At 54.6% G+C, this 18,630-nt stretch overlaps 1 protein-coding gene across 2 annotated transcripts in view; it reads right to left on the bottom strand.

Moving 5' to 3' along the window:
- Positions 1-18,630, bottom strand: part of CACNA2D2 (calcium voltage-gated channel auxiliary subunit alpha2delta 2) — a 209,029-nt gene that overhangs the window by 21,928 nt on the left and 168,471 nt on the right. For both annotated transcript variants that reach the window (XM_088061671.1, XM_005522184.3), the window contains exons 4-6: positions 18,294-18,353; positions 8,067-8,111; positions 1,592-1,730 (exon numbers count right to left, since the gene is read on the bottom strand). In XM_088061671.1, coding sequence (XP_087917797.1) covers positions 1,592-1,730; positions 8,067-8,111; positions 18,294-18,353 — 244 coding nt within the window. The remainder of the gene's footprint in view (positions 1-1,591; positions 1,731-8,066; positions 8,112-18,293; positions 18,354-18,630) is intronic.

Raw genomic sequence — 18,630 nt, 5'->3', positions numbered from 1 at the left:
AAAGCACTCTCTGTGGAGCAGGAGCTGTAGACCCTTCCCTGCAGCCCGGATTTCTGGAGCACCCTGGCGTGGCCGGACACGGCCCGATCCCTGTGCCCACACACTCCGTGCCGGTAGCCGCAGCCCCTTTCCCTGGCCGTAAGGGGCATTGACAGCCCCCTGCCCTGTCACCCCTCGCTGCCACATCCCCTGTCCAGCATGTCTCTTAGCGGCTGGGAGCTCCTGCAGCGCGTTAATTCCAGCTTGCTCTGGGCGCAGGGCTGAGTGGGGGGATTCGTGCGGCCGTGGCGAGGCTCCAGCCGTGCCATCGGCTGCCGAGCAGGGCTGAGGAGGAACGGATATTTCACCCTGCGCAGCCCACCCGGCTCGCATGATGCGCTTCATTAGCTGCCTGCCCTGCGCTAGCTGGGTAATGAAACTAATTGCAAATTCCTAATCCACCGCTGTCTCGGCGGTGAAATGACTGCAGCGATGCGGCTCCGAGCACAGCCGTGCCCGGAACGAGCCGTGCGCTCCGCTCGGGGCAGGAACGTGAGCTCGGCCCCATCACCAGCCAGGAGACCCAGGAGACCTCAGCAAGTGCCACTGAAACAGAGTGGGGACAGTGGTGCTCTGGGTGGTGTGGAGCCGCTGGGGACAGCTGTGACAGCAGGGGCTGGGGCTGGGCGCAGGATGCCCTCCAGCTGGGAGCGGTCCCAGCTCGCAGCCGAGCAGCCACTAGAGGGAATTGGAGACCGACTGTCACCATGTGCCACCGCAGCAGGGCGAGGTACCGGAGAGCTCTGACAGCTCAGGGACCGTCACACTGCTCCGTGGGACTGAAGCTGGTGTGGCACATCCTGTCCCATCCGCCCCTCCATCCATCCCTTCCCGCTCCTGGGCTGGCCCACCAGCCCCATCCCCGCCTCTGGAGCAGCCTGTGCCCTCCGGCAGCCACAGGGCTGACCCCCCCTGCATGTCCAGCAGGGGTTTAATCAGCTATGGGGTGGCATCACGCTGTCCCCTAGTCACCTTTGGCTGCCTTCCTGCGGGACTGCGGCTGCTTTTTCTCCCTTTTCATGACCTCAGCCGCAAGAGGGCTGTAGACAGGCAGCATCCCTGCTCCACCCTCTGCCCCTGCCCGGCCGTGTCTCACTCTTTCTCCGTGCTGCCTCTGTAGTTGGTCCTGCACAGAGCTGCTCCATCCCTCTGAACGTATCTGGTGCCAGCTTTGAGCTTTCTCGACCTTTGCTGGGCTCTTTTGTAGGAGGATCAGAGCCATGTGGGCAAAGCTGAGCTTTACCCTGTGCCATAATCATCACCTCTCCTTTTCTCCCCATGCCTTCCCCAATAACTCCTAATCCCAGATCTGCCTCTTTTTCCTGTTCTGAGCTCTTGAGAGTCCCTGGGGAGGAGGACACATTGTCACCTCGATCCTGACACGGTGACTCTGCCTTGTTTCACTGCCTGCCTTGTCTGGGAGCTAGCCTGCCCTGGCACCAACACCCAGCTGGGGCACCCAGAGGTGATAGTCCCTGGGGCTGTAGTGCTCCAGGCAGGAGAGGTGCCAGCCAGGCAGCACGAATTGGAGAGGGTGGGGAGGGGCACTCACAGCCTTTGTAGATGTCCGTGGGGATCTGCACGGCAGCGTATGAATAGTTAACCTTGGTCTTGAAGTTGTCATCATCAGTGAACTCCAGCTTCAAGGAGTTGGATTTCTCCCTCTCGATCTCTTCTCCATCGGGATCATCCTGGGGAAGGAGCAGAGCACATGGGGTCACCCAGGGCTCCAACCCTGGATGGATGCTGGGAATACCTCCACCTGAAGCCCATCACCAAATGTGTCCTGGGGGAGACCAGCCCTGCTGAATCTCACGTGGATTTGGCCTGCCAGGAGTGGGTGGGCACAAAGGCGAGCACCAGTTACCCCCCGTCTCTCCAGCTTTGGTAGCACAGCAGGTATTAAATCAGACATAGAAAAAAAAAAAATCAAAAAAAGGCCTTGAAAATCAATTAGCAGCAAAAGGCAACTATCAAAGAGCAAATTAAAACGGAGTGCAGCTTAGCGCTCTGTCAATAAGCAATGCAAACAATATTTAATTATAGTGGAGAAACGGCGAATTCCCCACTGCTGGTGCTGGAACACACTCCCTCACCTTCCCAGCCCTCCTCTCCATTCCCCAGCCCTGCTGCCAGCATGGCACTGAGGGCAAAATCCCTCTGGAAAGGCAGGCAGGGCTGAGCTGGTGCAGACAGGGACAGGGTGGGAGCTGAAGCATGGGGCCATGTGGGGAAGAGCGAGAATAGGGATGGACTCACTACAGAGCTGGAGAAATTACCTCTGCCACCTCACCAGGAGCAAAGAAACCCAGGAGAAGGTGCTGGCTCTGAGCTGCCCATCCCTGCCACTAGCCCAGCTGGGGAAGTCTGTTTGCAGTAGGGAGATGCTCAGAGTAGGAAGGAGGGAAAGGAGGATGCTGCAGCACCTGCTCTTTGTGCTCCTGGAGCTACATCACTGCTGAAGAGGGGCAGGGACAGGCAACAGTGCCAAGCCCAAACTGAAATAGACACCTGAAGGGATCCCCACACTGTCCACAGAAAAGTACCAGGGAACACAAGGGGTAGGGGATGGTCCCATCCTGCTGTCCTCAGTGCTCCGCTGCAAGCATCTCTCCAACTGGCCAGTCTCCCCTTGACAAAACCCAGGGAACAAAGACCTGAATTTCTCACAGGAAAAGCCATATATTTAAAGAAAAACTATATGTTTAGGAAGTAAACGATGAAGCTTGTGTAACACCCATCCTGGCCCCCTCCCCGTTTTCCCTTCACAGATGACACGGAGAAATGTCACCTCCCCTGCAACACCTCCAGCCGGCCACTAAGGTGGTGACATTCCCATGACATTGAGAGGGGTGGCCAAACCATTCGCCACAGCTCGGGAGAGTAACAGGATTGATATGCGAGGTTTGGGTTTAATTCCAGCCGATGGTCTGTGAGTGTAAACACACTGCCCAGCTGACCCCGCTGCGGGGGCTCCAGCTGCCCAGAAAGATGTTGAACTCAATTACAGCTTCAGTAGCTAAGCAGGAAGCAGGCAGGGACTGTTCCAAACTCCCCGGAGCCATGTCTCCAGGATCAAAATCCGGATTATGCTCTCAATTTCATGTAAATCTGGAGAAAAGGCAAAAAACGAGTGCTGGAGCCCCTGCAAAATCGCGATGCTGCAGCAGAGCCGGCACTTCGGCCACGTGCCAGGCCATGGGCTACCTGGAGAGTGGATCTGGCCCCAGAGCTGCTGTCCATGGGGAGCTCAGCTCTCTGGGGAAAAGCACACACGGTATTCATCCCTGCAAACCGCTTTGAGCACCAGACAGCGATACAGAGGTGCCTGCTGAAAACAGGCTTTGGGATAAAGTCGTGGCCTGAGGGCATCTGCAGCACCAAAAACTCTGCTTTGACACTAAACCCTTTCTTTCCTCAGCCCAGCAAATTCCTGGTGACAGCTCCCCATCCCTCCCCACCTCGGATCAGCAGGGCACCCTGCCATAACCCGTCTGCTGCCCCTGTCACCACCAGCAGCTGGAAAATCCAACCCTCCCTCCTTCCCCCACGCTGGCATGGCTATTCCCCACTTATCGGAGCTGGAACTACTGTAAATAATTACTGCTCCTCTGTTTATCATTTTTCCGTGATCTCACCCACTTCTGAGGGGCTAATTTGTATGCTGCCAGGTTCGGTGCTGTCTGGCTGCTCTCATTCATGGAGCTGTGAAGAGGCACGTGTATAGATCTCAGGGACAAATATACAGCAATCTATACGTGGGGCACTTCATGCATCACTGACACCTATATGGCAAACAGACCTGCAGAAAGAGCTGATGTTATCCAAGCTATGTGTGCCCTTCAGCCATAAATCCCCCAACCTCAACTGACTTATTGCTGTTTAAGCCAAGCTGAATTTGGCACCTGAAAGGGGGTGATTTCCAGCCACATGAAGGCAGGTGGAGCTGTCACCAGCCCAGGAAGGAAGGGCAGCATTTGGAATACAAGGAGACACCTTGGGAAGGCCAAGGGAAGAAATTCTGCATTAAATTGAAATTAGAACAAAGCAGATGATTCAAGTTCTCCTGAATTTACATCGGTTTAACTGTGAGCATTTCGTCAGGCCCCCAGCCAGATCTTGCAGCATTCCTCATCATTACATATCAAAAGAACTTGGAAACATCTATTTATCTGTTACAGTATGTACAACGTAACACAAATAGATGCTACAGTTTGAATATATTATTTTCTACACACCATTAGGAATCGACTCCACCACAATATATCAATATGATACATATTTACTGCTTCAGCAAGAAGTCATCACGCCCTGAGAGCTTTTGCCATCTCCACTGCTTTCACAGCTGGGCTGTCAGTCACATTTTCTCTTCAGTCTTCCAAAATGACAGACAGGGGACAAAACCCAGAGGTGCTCCAACACCCAGTGAGCACCAGCAGCGTCACCCAGCAGCTCTACTGGAGGCTGCCACGCTCTGGGAAAGCGGCTGCCCTCCGTCCCAGCCAGCCTGTCCCTGGGCACCAGGACTGTCGTGGTCCCCAGGGTTTGGAGCTGCGGATGGAGCCGGGGATGTGACCTGGCAGCAGCGATGCCTGGTCCCCGGCAGCTCCCGCAGATGCAAACCCCCCTGTTCATTGCTCATCACCATGGGAACCAGCCATCACAGCTAATGATGGCTGCTTAAATGGCAGTCCCGATGACAAACGCAGGGCTGATCCGGCCACAGCAACCCTGCCTCCCCCAGCCTGCCCCACACACGCGTGATGGAGAATACACCGAGATCCCAGCACAGCCTTTTCAATCTCCCAGAGGCACCCATCCATGCTAAACTGGAAAGGCCAGAGAAATATTCATATCAACACACTGTGATTCTGCTAATAATGGATACAAATGCCAGCCCCCAACACATGGCTGAGAAACTCCAGGCCTGTGCAGAAGGGTCTTTATCCTTAAGTATATCAGTTTTTCCTGAAATGCAGTAATTTAATGCCAAGGAGGGACATGGTGTGTTCTCCAGCCACATTCCTGCTTTTACAGCAGCCCAGGTTATAAATAACAATCAGCCTCTCCCACCAGCCTGCTCCCCTATCCCCCTTTGCTTTTTTTAATCTTTGCCAAAGGTACTGTTTAGAGATCTTTCTAGACCATTTATTTTTAAATTACCAGCCAGAGGAGAGAAGTTTAAAAAATAGAAAAAAAAAAAAAGAAAAAAGGCAAAAGAAAGAAACTTCTGGGGCTGATAGCTTATCGTGAGGAAATCCAAATGTCACATTAGTTGAGAAAGTTGGAAGATTAAATTTTCCAACACCCTTCATCTGCTGCTGCTGACATTTAGGGGCTTTTTTCCCCCCCCTCCTTCCCCTCCTTGCTGTGTCTGAGCAGGGTGAGCAGTGAGAGGGGTGAGCAATGAGTGGGCAGCCCCATCTCCCCTGCACCAGAGGGGGCTGAGGCTGGCACAGAGCCTGACACCATCAGCCCCTTGCTGTCAGCCCTCCCCAGCCCTCCTCAGGTTGGGGGGTGCTGGAGGGCTGACCTTGGGGCCAGGATACCTTCACACAGCTCTGCTGTTTTCCACCTGAGTACAGTACATCCCAGGCTCAGCTTTGACAAGCATCATCCCCTGCCACAAACACAACACAAAAGACGGAAAATGATTTTATTTCTGTGTTGTTCTGCCTATGACACCCAATCCAGAGCGACAGCTGATTTCAACACTTCTCCCCACATAAACCCCATTGCCCTTGCTAGCGGGAAAAGGTGAAAACTTCACTTCTGCAAACATTCTGACAGCCTTGGGGACCCCTGGGAAAACTTTCTGATGTTCCCATTTGTTAAAAACCACTTGGAAATCCCAAGTCTGTTTGGGGGGATAGTGGAGCTGAGGTGCAGGCAAAATGAACAGGTAGCTCATTTCCTTCTCTCTGCAGCTAAAGCTGGTGTAAGGCTCATGAATAAGCCCCAGCCATTGTCCATCAGCACCAACTCTGGCTCAGCTACAACCTCCTGTATTTAAATAGAAAAATTGAAGCTAAATAAAGAAAGGAAGGAAAGAGCACTATTGCGTCCCATTCAGACTTTCTGATATAATCTCCCTCTGTTTCAGCAACATCTTTTTTTCCCCAATTATTTTTGTTAGAACTAAATTTGCTGGGATTTCACTGGTAAGGAAGCAACAGCAGAGGTAGGGAAGTGTCCTCCCTGCCAAACCCACATACATCAACAATAGGACACCCCCAATTTTGCAATTTTGCTTGGGATCTCCCCAGAGCAGGACTAAAGCTGATGTGGCTGTTCCTTCTCGACATGTCAGCTCCTGCAGTCCCCAGGGACACTGTGCCATGTCACCAGGCACAGCCTCTCCCCAGTGTTCCCTGTGCTGGGAGGGCTCCATGGGCACAGCTCCGAGGCAGAGATGCCTCCTGTTTCCTAATCCTGCCTAATGTGACCAGGATGGTGGGGTGTGACATTTGGGGGAACCACAGGCATGGGGACAACCAGCTTCTGTCCCCTGCCCTTCAGCAGTGACAGCAAAAGCCCAGCACAGCCTGATGGATACATTAGTCCTGCTCCTCATCCTCTGTGCTGGGAGTTGCTCTGTTCCCCAGGCTGTCTCCTCCTGCCTCAACCCCCAGCCAGTTTTTCCTTCACTTCTATCCAAAATCCCCTTTAATGTATTTTAAGCCCATTAGCTCCATCCTCTCCAGAGCAGCCATGGCAGGATCCTCTCCTCCCTCCTTTGGTAGCTCCCCCCCAGGCTGGGGAAGGACAGGAGAGATCCTCTGCATCCTCAGCTGTAAATGAGTGGGACTGTGGGCAGGGAGAGCTGCTCAGGAGAACAAGTGCCCTCCACTTCAGTCACAGCATCTGCCTGAGTCTCCATCCCACTCCCCGTGGCTCCTTCCCCTGCCAAGAAGCCCTCTTACTGTCACCGCCTGGGAACAGTGGCGCTGGCAGTCAGTCAGTAACTCTGCTTTGAAGGCATCCATCCTCCACTCCAGCCTGTCCCTGGCTCTGCTCTGGGGCACAGACTCCCAGGTGGGTTGAGAGGAGAGACAGAGGTCAGTGCAGAGAGACAATGCAGGGCATGTCACCCACATTGGTGGGACCCCATCAAGCCCAGATCCCCCCCTCCCTTTTGCACAGGGCCATCTGAATGCTCTCGGGGTCACCTGAGGGTTATTTTTGGATGAGGCCACGCGGTTTGCAAGTGGTTTGCTGCCAACATCATGTTCTCTCCTGCTGTGCTACTGTCTCTCCATGGTACATCTGCTGCCAGGTCTGGTTGGGGACAAGGAGCGGTCCTGGTGCGCCAGCATTGGCTGGGGCTGTCCCCAAGGCTGCACTTGGGGCTCCAGGTCAGCTCCAAGGACTCTGCTCAGCAGCCTCACACCAAGAGCATCACTGACCTGACAAGCCCCTATTTTGTAAGGATCCTTCAGCACAGGGCAGAGCTGGGCGCCCCCGGATAGAGCTGGGTGCCCCAGGACAGAGCTGGGTGCCCCAGGACAGCAAGCATTGCTGGTGGAGCTCCCTGCACCCGTGGCACGGCACCTGAGTGAAGTCATCCTCACTGTCACCACGGGGAGGGAGGAGCTGGCAAATGCCGGCTCTCTTGGGAGCACCAGGAGATCGAGCTGACGGGCCTGTAGTTAAAGCACTGATTGCCAGAAATCACAGGATGGCTATGCTCGGAGTAGGGCAGAGAATTAGATTCAGTCTCTAATTAAAGGTTTGATCTTCATTTGAATTTCAGATGCCAGCTTTAATTTTAGAAACTTTTGCAGGCAGCAGAGCGACCTGCCCACCTGCCTGCTGCCAGGCCCGGTGCTCGTGGACAGATGTCACCATGGCTCAACTGGGGGGACACGGCTGCACACCTGGCACTCACTGCCCACTGGTTACACAGATTCTGCAGTGACAAATGCCGTGCCATGACCCCTGGTACCGTGCTGGGACAGACTGGTGAGTGGCTCAGCCCTAGGCCAGGGTGGTGGCCGTGCCAGAGATGCCACAGAGACAGTACTTACATATTCAGTGTCGGCCTTGGAGTCGTAGTACTCGATGTCTTCCTCCTGCAGAGAAAGGGAAGAGCTGTTAGTGCCAGACAAGGACAGGGATGGGAAAGGAGTCTCTCCGTGACTTGTCCCCTCAGCACCTCTCTCATGCTATTGGCAGCCACCTCATTGCTGGGGACTGAAATCTTCCCAGCCCATGCTGTCCCTGAGACATGTTCAGCACCTCACATCCTCCACATCCACCATCCAAGGACCGGCCATTGCCTGCCATGCTTCCCTCCACCCATGGCTGGGCTGAGCCACAGCACTGCGGGGCCAGCAGCCCTGTGACAGTGACACCGGTGTGACCACAGCCAGGTGCGAGCCTGTGCCACTGTGTCCCCACAGCCAGGGTGCTTTGGTGTTGCAACCATCAGGAACCACAGAAATGTCAGGTATAGGCAGCGTGGCCCCCTCCCTGCACTGCAGAAACAGGGAGAAAAGTGTCCTTGCTTCCACAGAGAAATGCACGTCGTTAATTTGGGGTATTTAGAGCCTATTTAAGCAGAAAGGTCTGCTTGGATTCCTCTTCCCAGAGTGTCAAGACGCGAGACAGCTGATAAAATTCCTGAAGAGGCAATTGGGAGAGCAGCGATGCTGTCACAACAGCGTTCCGTGTACCAGTAGAAAGGGTAATTAAAGGGCACTCGGAGACTCTTCCCAGCGTGCCGGGACCGAGCGTGATGCGGGCACACCGGCAGCACAGCCGTGGTGCTCACACGCCTGCCAGTCAATCCCCATCAGCAGCCAGCCTTCTCCGGCACGGGCAGCGCCGTGGGGCGATTACTGCTGTTATTATCTAACGAGGAAAGCGAGCTGGACCCCGAGCAGAAACACAGCCAAAACCCTGTCCTGTCTCCTCCTGCTCTGCTCCTGCCTGTGCCGCAGCCAGCCTGGGCACAGCCCTGTGCCGGGCACGGTGGCACCGTGACATCTGTCCCAGCCTGGCCACAGACTCGTGCTGAAGAAAGGGACCAGCAGGGGCGAGCAGCTCTGCAGGCAGGCGGCATCACGCGTTCCATCATCCTGGCCCCACCGGCAGGCACTAACCCCGCACCAGGATTACCCTCTTAGCCACAGAACTGCCCCCAGAACGGTTTGTAGTGGCTTCTCCCGGCTTCCCGAGAGCTGGGAAAGCCTCTGAAGCTGATCTTGGGGACATCAAGAGCAGGGAACCCTGGCAGGCTGGGCAGCCGATGTCTCCCCAGGATTGAGATTGCAAAGGGCAATTCCAGCATCTTCCTGAGCAGAAAGAAGGGCTCTGCGACTCTTTAATGATTGCGATAAAACAGCACCGGGAGGGGAAAGTGAAAAAAAAAAAAAATTGACGCAGCATCTTCCAATTTCTGCTATTAAAAAGTCCAGTCATTACGGGAACACACTTATTAATTATCTGTGATTTGTAGTGAAATGCTGTGGGGTTTACAACAACAAGAAAGGGGGGAAAATAAATTAATTTCTCTTCAGCTGCCCTTCCCGAGCCGCTCTCGGCCCCTCGCACGGCCCTGCCCCTCCCCGGCATCGCCGTCCCCGGGTCCGCGGCCATCTGCACTTCCTAATTAAAGGAACCCCCGGGAGACCCGTAACACAAACGAGCTAATTTCATGTTTAATGATCTTTAATCAGGAGTGAGTGTGACTAACAACGGCCATCCAGAAGGTGCTTTGTTATTCATTTTATTTGCCATTGGCTCCTCCGAAAAGCTCGATTCCCCTCCCAGCCGCAGAGGGCACGAGGTGATGATGCTCGGGCAGGAGAGCCGCTCCCCCGATCCTGCTTTCACTCGCTCCAGCGCTCCCACGGCACAGGGAGCAGGGCCCCTGGAAGGATGTCCCTCCCACCGATTCCCCCGGGATCACAGAGCCCTTGCCATGCGCTCTTCCAAGCCCTGACAGCCCCAGAGCAGCAGGGTGAGATCTCAGGCACACTCAGGCTGTAGCTGAGGTTTCCACGTGCGAGCCAGCACGTGTGGGACAGCCAGCACCAGTGTGGCCCTGGCCCTGGGATGTGCCCTGATGCCAGGCTCCACAACCCTGCTGATGCTGGGGGGCTGGGGTTTTTCACGGGATCCAGGGGAACTGGGGGAGCTGGCAGGGCATCTGTGTCCTTTCTACTTGGAAGCCTGTGTCTATTCCAGGAAAGAGGGATAGAGCTTTCAGAGATGCTCTAAAAAGATGCCACTGGTGTTCCAAGAGGCAACAAGGAGTCCTACAATTTCTGCTCCCTGATTTATTTATTTTTTTTTTACCACATTTGCCTTCTTCACACAATCCTCTCCTCCTCTTCCTCTGGTCCATCTTAACCTCAGCACCAGGTCTGTGTAAATAGCACTGGTATTTCTAGAGCCTTTCAGAATAAATACCAATAAAGAAAACAAGGGGGTGAAGATGTCAAGGGATTTTGAGGCAAAATATTGTCCCTGTCTCTTGCAACCGAGCCTGCAGGAAGCACACACTGGTTCCTGCTGCAGGGGAGGCCGACAAGGAGGAGCTGCTGCTCCATGATGCGTTAACCACTGCCCATTTCCTTGTACCTAAATTGCCAAGTGCCACCTGCACAGTGGCACTGCACGGCTGTGTCACTGGTGGGTAAGTGTGGGGTTAATTCAGTTCCTAAACCCTCAGTGCAACACTCTGGGAGTTCAGTGCAATCCCAAACTGATCTGTGACTGTCCCTGAGGCCATCACCCAGGCTTCTCCAGCAAAGCCACCAAGGAACCACCGCAGCTGCACCAACCCCTCGTGGTTCAGTGTCAATGGGCAGCCCCTGGCCAAGGCTTGACCTCCTGGAGGTGGCCCTGGGGATGCTGCATGCCAGAGTTTCCCCAGGGACCCTGGCTCCTTCCTCACCCCCTTGAGCCCTCCCTAGGAGCCCTGTGCTCCACACCTTCACTGTTTTCACACCAAAACACCAAGCGAAAAACTGATTTAAAATCCAGGCTGTGAGAATCTGGAGAGCTACAAGCTGGAGCCTTACCAGTGGCACAAGGGAGGGCCCTGCTCTGGCACCGGTGCTCCCTTGCCACACACCAGCAGAACAGGTATGAGACAAAGCCCAGGACAAGGAGGGGCACACAGGTATCTCAGGTGGGTAGTGAGGGGCACTCCCCCTCACAACCCCTGACACAGCCCTTTATAAGCACTCAAAGAGATCTTTTTTTTGCCTAAAACAATTACAGCAGCTGAAAATAATGCTGAAAAGGTCAGTGCTCTGTTATCTCACTGCAGCCTGGAGATGTCTGGACGGAAGGGTGCTGGCCCAAATCTCCAAGTCAGCAACCTAATGAGGTGGCAATCAAACCATATCACACACACAGCTGGCACCACCCTAAAAAAGCCTCGAAGGAGTTGCTGGTGGCACATCAGCTCCCTGCTCCTGCCATCCAGCTGGAACACACAGCTGGCAGGGACACTGCAGGAGGGCTATGGCTCACTCTCCCCTATAGAGCTTTCCTGTAAAATCACCTAATCTGGCTAATCCTTCTCCCGAGGACCTGTAGGATCTGCAGTACTCCACAGGATTGCTCACTGTCGTCTTGTAAGGGTCACCCTGCTAATCACATGCCTTGGGGATGCTGCAGCTCCCTGGGGCAGTTTTGCAGGCAGATCATGCTGCAGCACATTGATTTTGGTCCCTCTCAGCCTCCGGCTGTGGGTTTCATTTCTCCGAGCAGCACAGGTGACCCCTGTGGTCAGCAAATCTCTTTCAAGATTTAATTGGCTCTGGAAGAGCCAAATCCTGCAGCAGTTTGCCTTCAGGCAGTTAGGAGGAGCTCGGAGGGTGGTGGGAAAGAAAAGATGGATCCTGAGCTGGCACCTGCCTGTTTTCCAGCCACTGGATGGAGCTGGTGGCAGGACCAGCATCCCAGCCCACAGCTTACCAATGTGAGGACAAGCCAGGTGACCAGAGCTGTGCCTGGTCAGACCCGTGGGCAATTCAGTGGGTGGGGAGAGCAAGCAGGAGCTGGTGTGCCCATACCGCACTGGAGGCTCTGCTCATGAGCCCACCTTTCCTCTGCCATTAGCATTTAGAGAGGACAGTGAGTATTTAGGTACTTCTTCATGTCCCTGAACTGTTAAACACACAGAAATAGCAACAGCTTTTGCTTATTGTGGCACCTTTTGTACAGAAGACATTGTGCAGCATGTCACAGAGCTCCTGCAGCCTCACACCTGCGCTGTGGCTGGAGGAGCAGAGGATGAGCAAAGCACGTCCCCACCACAGCATCACCCTGCCAAGCCCTCCTGGGTCACGAGGTGTGGGATGGGGCTGCCTGATGGCTGTCCTTGGGGATTGGTTTGTGCTGGTCAATCGGTCCTGGCTGGCAGCTGGGGCTGGAGGGCTCAGCCAGGTGAGTGCTCAGCCTGAGGTGTCTGAGCCCTGCCATCGGCACAGCAGCCTCTTGGCTGGGGAACAACAGAGCAAGGAAAGTGTTCCTGTTACACCTGCCATGGGCTGGTGTCAGGGCCACAGCCAGGAACAGGTTCCAAAGGGCCTAGATGAATCCCTGGGAGAAATTCCTACCTGCAATCCCAGCCATGTTTGGCTGTGGCTGGCAGGGACTGAACATTTATTTCCACTGGCTAGAGCTATTCTTGTCTATATGCACCATGATGAATCCTCTCCTAGTCCCCAGAAGAGGACAATATTCATGGTTAGCCCCAGCCACCACAGGCTGTTGGATAGACCAAGAAGAGGCCTGGTGGAGACCATACTTCTGCAGCACTGTGGATTCCCTGCATCCCATCCACCATCAGGGGCTGTACGCATTCCCCAGGACAGGTGGAAACAGTCATCATAATCTGCCTTGGCATCTTTTTTTAAAAAGCAATTTCCTCCCTCTGCCTCTCTGACAGAGCTGGGGAAATATTTAAGTGACCTGTCAACAGTTTTTTCATCTCCCTGAGAAGATGTTTTATCTGATCACACCTCACCAGCTATTCTTCTTTACATGGCATCTCCTGTCCGTCCTGCTCCTCTGAGGCTGCCTCAAACGAGGCGCGGCCACTGCTCCCCACCACTGCACCCCAGTGCCACAGGGATGCCAGCACACACAGAGAGGCTGTTGGAGACCCTCTGCCCTTCCTGGGATGGGAAAGCCAACAACCCCTACACCAAACCATCACAGTCATGGAGATGCCATGGGTGGCCCAAACATCCTGCAGAGTGGGGGGTTGGGAAAGCCCCCTCAAGCCTCATCCTTGGTTTTTAAGAGGGAACAACACCGACACAGGGTTTTTGTGAATGATTTTCTTGTTCTGCTTTTCGGCCAGACCGGCGCTACAGCAGCAAGGTTGGTGCTATAGCACAGTAATTCTCCGAGCGTAATGAAAGCTGACATTATATCAAACACAATAAAGACTCTCAGTTGATGGAGATCATTCCTGAACACACAAACCCATTAAACTGAAAAAAAAAATATCAATTCTACACACTCTCCAGCCAAAAGAAAATGTGATTTGTTATCTAAAAGGGGGTTATAAACACAGCTTCAATGCACTTTCTGTGCTGTAATGAAAACTGGGTTTGAAATGGCAAGACGACTGCAAATTAGAGTATTTGATTTTATTTTCCAACTTTTTAGGTAAACCTTCTACAAGGGCAAGTGCAAGGTTACGGTGACAATCTTTCTGTTCTCAGCCGATAAGTAGGATCTGTAATTAAAGGAGGAGAAAAATGAAAGGAGGATAAGGAGCTGGTGTTCGCCCTTCTGATGCTGCTTTGAACACAAAACCCTGCCTGCATGGCTGTGCCCAGCCCACGGGAACAGCTGTCCGAGCCCACTCACGGCACGGCACGGTACAGCTGCTGCTCCCCTGCTGACACACACCTGCCAGTGCTGTCTGCAGCAGCAGGATGGGACAGGATGGGACAGCAGGATGGGACAGCAGGATGGAGAAGCAGGATGGGACAGCAGGATCCTGCACATGGAGGGATGAGGCACCCAGGGCTGTATGGCTGTGGTCAGGCACCCAGCCATGTGGCCATGTCTCCCTGCTTTATCCCACACCTTTCCTGGGCAGTCAGGAGCACAGTCTCTGTTATTGCTCCTGTCCATCCCCATTTGGCAAACAGCAATCCCCTTTTCCCTGGAGTTTTGTTTCTAATGGAGCTTGAAATTATCTGGGCTTTGTTATTCCTCATGTGCTTGCAGGCAGGGGTTACCAATGGAGGCAGCAGCGTGGGGCTGTCGAGCACTCGTGATCCCCCTACCACCTCCACAAATGTCACCACACCCCAAAATCACCCAGTGGTTAAAACCTGTCCCCAGCAGCTCCTACATCCACAGCTCAATGTATAGCTATTTTTCTTTTCCAAGTGAAAAGAGCCTGCTGGGCTCTGACCCTTCAAAAGGGCCTTTCCAGCATCAAAAGGTGGGGAGAGCTGGGAGGCAGAGGGGCAGCAGGCAGGGGAAAAGAGTAGCTTCCCAGTATAGTAATGGAAAATGCAGTGAGGAAGGAGACTGGGAGAAAAACAACAGTAATAAACATTTTATGAAGCAGAAAATGGCTTATAAAGAAGTCAACTTTTAAAGGTAATTTATATAATCCTGCCAGGCGCACATAAATGTAGGGATGGATATCTGCAGCACTGGAGTGTCCCTTAAAGGCACAAATAGCTCCGGCAGCCGCAGCAGACTGGCACGAGGTGATGATGATGATGATGATGATGATGATGATGATGATGATGGTGACGTTGCCCTGGGATGCATTCCATGGCTGGCAGTGCAGATCTGCACCTCTGACAGCATCCCCCAGGTCATCACAGCCCCCACTCCCACACACTATGCAACGGGGGGACACCTGAGACCCTGCTGATGCTGCTGGGATGGGGCTGAAAGTCTGGAAAAGAATTCAAGGAAAACTCGGGAGGAAAGCAGAGCACACAAATGGAAAAGAACTGGGAGAACATGGAGCTGGCTGGGATGTCTGACAGGCCACATGGCAGCTTGTCAGCAAGGATGGACACAAAGAATGGCAGCAAAAAATACAACATGACCTGTCAGCATTGTTGTAGGTACTTCTGCAGGTCCCATGCCCAAGCAGGGCAGCAAACAGAGGATGGAAACCTGAAAACTGCATTGCAGGGTGGGCTGGAGCCCCGGCTCCTCTGTTTGCTGCTGGGGACGGTCATCACAGGGCGGGCTCAGAATCACTGCCACGGCTGGGGGATAGTTCTAGGGACATCCAGAGCAGGGGGACACCCAGCCCTGATGTACCTTGAAGGACAAACCCTCATGGCTCTGCATGGAGTGGAGCCAGACTGTCCCACTGGAACTCTGAATGGAAGCCTGCAGGCCAGAAGATTCTCACCGAGTAAACTGGTTGGCCAGGCCACTGCAAACAGGGAATTTTCTGTGGTTTCCTACCATACCAGTGCCAAGTGGTTGCTGTATCCCTTGGTCAGAGCCCACTCTGGCAAGAGAACACAGTTTTTACCTTTCCACAGCTCCACCAGCCTTCTCCAGTGGGTGAATGTGCATCCCTGAGAAACCTTCACTGTGCAGGCAGGGAAGGGCATGATCTCCCCTCACAGCCTGACCACACCCCTGCCCACCATGCCACTCTGAGCTGCCACCCAGCCCTGGAGTAAAACAAGCTCGAAGAAACTCATGAGGGTGCTCAGATTATGGGTGACCTTGGGGCCATGGCTACTTTTGACCAAGGAAAATGGTCCAATGTCCAGAACTGATCCGGGGACACAGCCCCAGCTTGGCACAGCTGGTAGACATGAGGGCCTGAGGGTGAACAAGCCAAGTAGCAGGGATGAAGCAGGACAGGATGAAGGGATTGTTTAGGGAACAGGGAGACACTTTGCAAAGCCTCCTGAGGTGAGAGGCTGAACTCAGTTCCAGAAAGCCCAGCATGGCTGGTCTGTAGCTAGAAACACCAGAAAACAGCAAGGAAAAAGGAACTTTCCCCGTAGAGATGGATCGTGAGTGATTGTTGGCAGCAGCTCCCAGCTGCTCAGGCTCTTGCTCCTGCTTCATTTTCCCCTGGACTTCCATAGCAACCCATCTGCAGTGAGGTTTAATGGGGCTGCCATTAGCACTAATGCAGTGCAAACACTCAGCATCTGCCGGCGCCTTTGGATGGAAACACAAAAATAACCGCGCTCGCCGCAATCTGTCATCGACTCCGGCGCGGGGTTAGGACGCGACACGCTGGGAGAGGAGGGGAGAGCTGCAGCCAGGAGGAACGAGCTGAGCTGAGCTGCTCGGTGGGAAGGGAGGAGAGGAGGAGCTGGGATGCTGTGCTGCCGCCTTTCCTGCCTGCTGCCCGTGCCAGCACCGGCACAAAGCTGGGGGCAGCTGCAGAGCCAGGGTCAGCGGTGCTGACACAGATCTGACCGTGCCCGGCCACTGCATGGATGAAGGGGCAGAAAAAGGAGGCTCAACCCCGGCAATGAGACGTACAAAGCCTCTTCATCCCTCTGCTCTGCTCAGGAGCTGGGGCTGTTGCAGGCAGGACTGAGGCAGGCAGGGCTGATGCCCAGCACCCTGGGGGCTGTGCACAGAGCTGGACCAGTCCATCAAGTGTCCCAGCCAGGCCTGGGCTGTCCTGATAAAGCTGCGCCGAGCTCTGCGGTGACGCATCGCTGCACATTGTTTCTGGGTGACTCGCTCCTAATTACCTTGATTAAGTGGTTGCAAACAGTGCTATTAAAAATATTTTTTTTCCATGAAAGTGGATTTCTGAAAGGTTTGTGCCGTGAATGGCAAAATGAGCCAAGAGCTCCCCAGCGCTGTAGCTTTTCCCAGCATGTTTTGTGTCCTGCTGTTATTCCCCTGGCAGTGGAAGTCAGCCAGGTCTGGTTGGAGAAGGAGCTCTTTGGGGCTGAAAAGAGCCCCTGCAGTAGGAGCCCATCCCTGCGTGCCAGAGGATGAGCAGAAGCCCCAAGCACTGCTACAAAATGCAGTGACCTTGTACCACCTCTGCCTGCCCTGCACGTGCCCCAGTCACAAGGCATCCAACCCTGGCTGCCAGCCCAGCATGGGTTCCACGGGGCAACCACACGGTCCCTGGGGTACCTGCAGTCAAACTTCAGGTGCTGCTCGGGATGTGTGCTGGTCAGGATATGTTTCCTGACCCCAAAGGACACATGAGACTGGGTCAACACTAGGGATGAAGATGCCTGAAGCTTGCCCTGCCCTTCTCTGGGCTTTCCCTCGGAGCCCCGAGCCAAGGTCCTGGTGTGGCACTGGCACTGGCATCAGCAGGTGCCTGCAGCAAATCTCATTATTCTCTTCACCTCCTCTCCACTGGCCTCTTGGGAAGATGTGACAACAATTCACCAGTGCTCTCATGCACACAGGAAGACCCCTGTGAGCTCCTCCTGCTCCTTGGGCACCCATGGGACACAGAATCAGCCACCAGTGTCCAACCCACACTGGCCACATGGCAAATGAAAGCCAAGCAGGTCAAACCCTTGCCTTCTCTTTGCTCCTCCCACCTCTCCCCCTCCACAACAGACCCTGACGACCATCAGCTGTGGCAGGAAGGTGTGTGTGAGCAGCAGCAGCAGCTCAGACTGTGAAATACCCTCCAAACCAGCCTGGCAGTGGGGTGTCCCCAGGCTGTCCCCTCAGAAGGTGACAGGGTTCCTCACGGCTGGGCGGGGCGCGGCCCTACCCAAGAGGAAGGGGCTGGGTGGCTCAGGAGTATTTTTTTACTGCAGACTCCATTCGCGCTGGGAGAAAAACAATCTTTCCTTCCTTTTGTATTATGCTTATAATTTGAGAGCATTTCCAGACAGAATCCTTCAGGTTCCCGCTGAGTGCTATCACCGCCAGAATTACAAAGTCAAATGCAATCATTAAACCCGCGTCTTCCCTCTCCCAGCCCAGATTGCTCCTTCCCCAGGAACAGCCCCCACACTGCTGGCATGTGCCACCGACGAGCCACCGCTGCTGTCACCCCGTGCGAGGCCCCCCTCAGCACCAAACGCAGTGGCTGCCGGAGATGGGGCGAGTAGGAGTCCCCTCAGCCCCCCCCGCCCTCAGAGCAGAGCTGTCACTTCGGCCTTCACCTCCTGCCTCTCCTCACGGTGTGTGCGGGCTGAGGCGAGGCTGCAAACGAGCTCCAAATCACTTCATTTGCTCTCGTTAGCCGGGGCCTGCCGGGCGAGGAGGGACGGGACAGTGACTCCGCTGCCACACCAAGGCAGGGAGGGAAGGGGTGGGAGCGGACGGAGCCTTACCCGGATGTTGTCCTGCCAGTGGTGAGCCTTCTGGAATTTCTCAGCCGCGTTGGCAAGTCTCTGCAAAACAAGTGGGAGACGAGAAATGAGCCTAGGGAAAGCAAGGGGACCCAGGCATTGCCCACAGCAGCCCAGGGCGGTGGGTGCCACCTCAACACCCAGCATCCCTGTTTGGGGGCTCCTGCGGCACCGTGCCGCCCCTCTGCTGCACCGGCAAAGGGAGACGCTGCATGGTGATGGCCCGGGACTGAGGTTTTGCAGGGTGTGGGCAGCAGCACCCTGGAAGGGTGTTCCAGGGACAGGGAGCCAGTGGTTCCTGCCGGCTCCTGCCTTTCCT

Source organism: Pseudopodoces humilis, chromosome 13 (genome assembly GCF_049639895.1).
Source record: "Pseudopodoces humilis isolate 2021_Gansu_Grassland_sample_001 chromosome 13, ASM4963989v1, whole genome shotgun sequence".
Lineage (NCBI taxonomy): Eukaryota > Metazoa > Chordata > Aves > Passeriformes > Paridae > Pseudopodoces > Pseudopodoces humilis.
The sequence above is the reverse complement of the archived record's forward strand: the minus strand, read 5'-3'. Positions and strand labels throughout refer to the sequence as shown.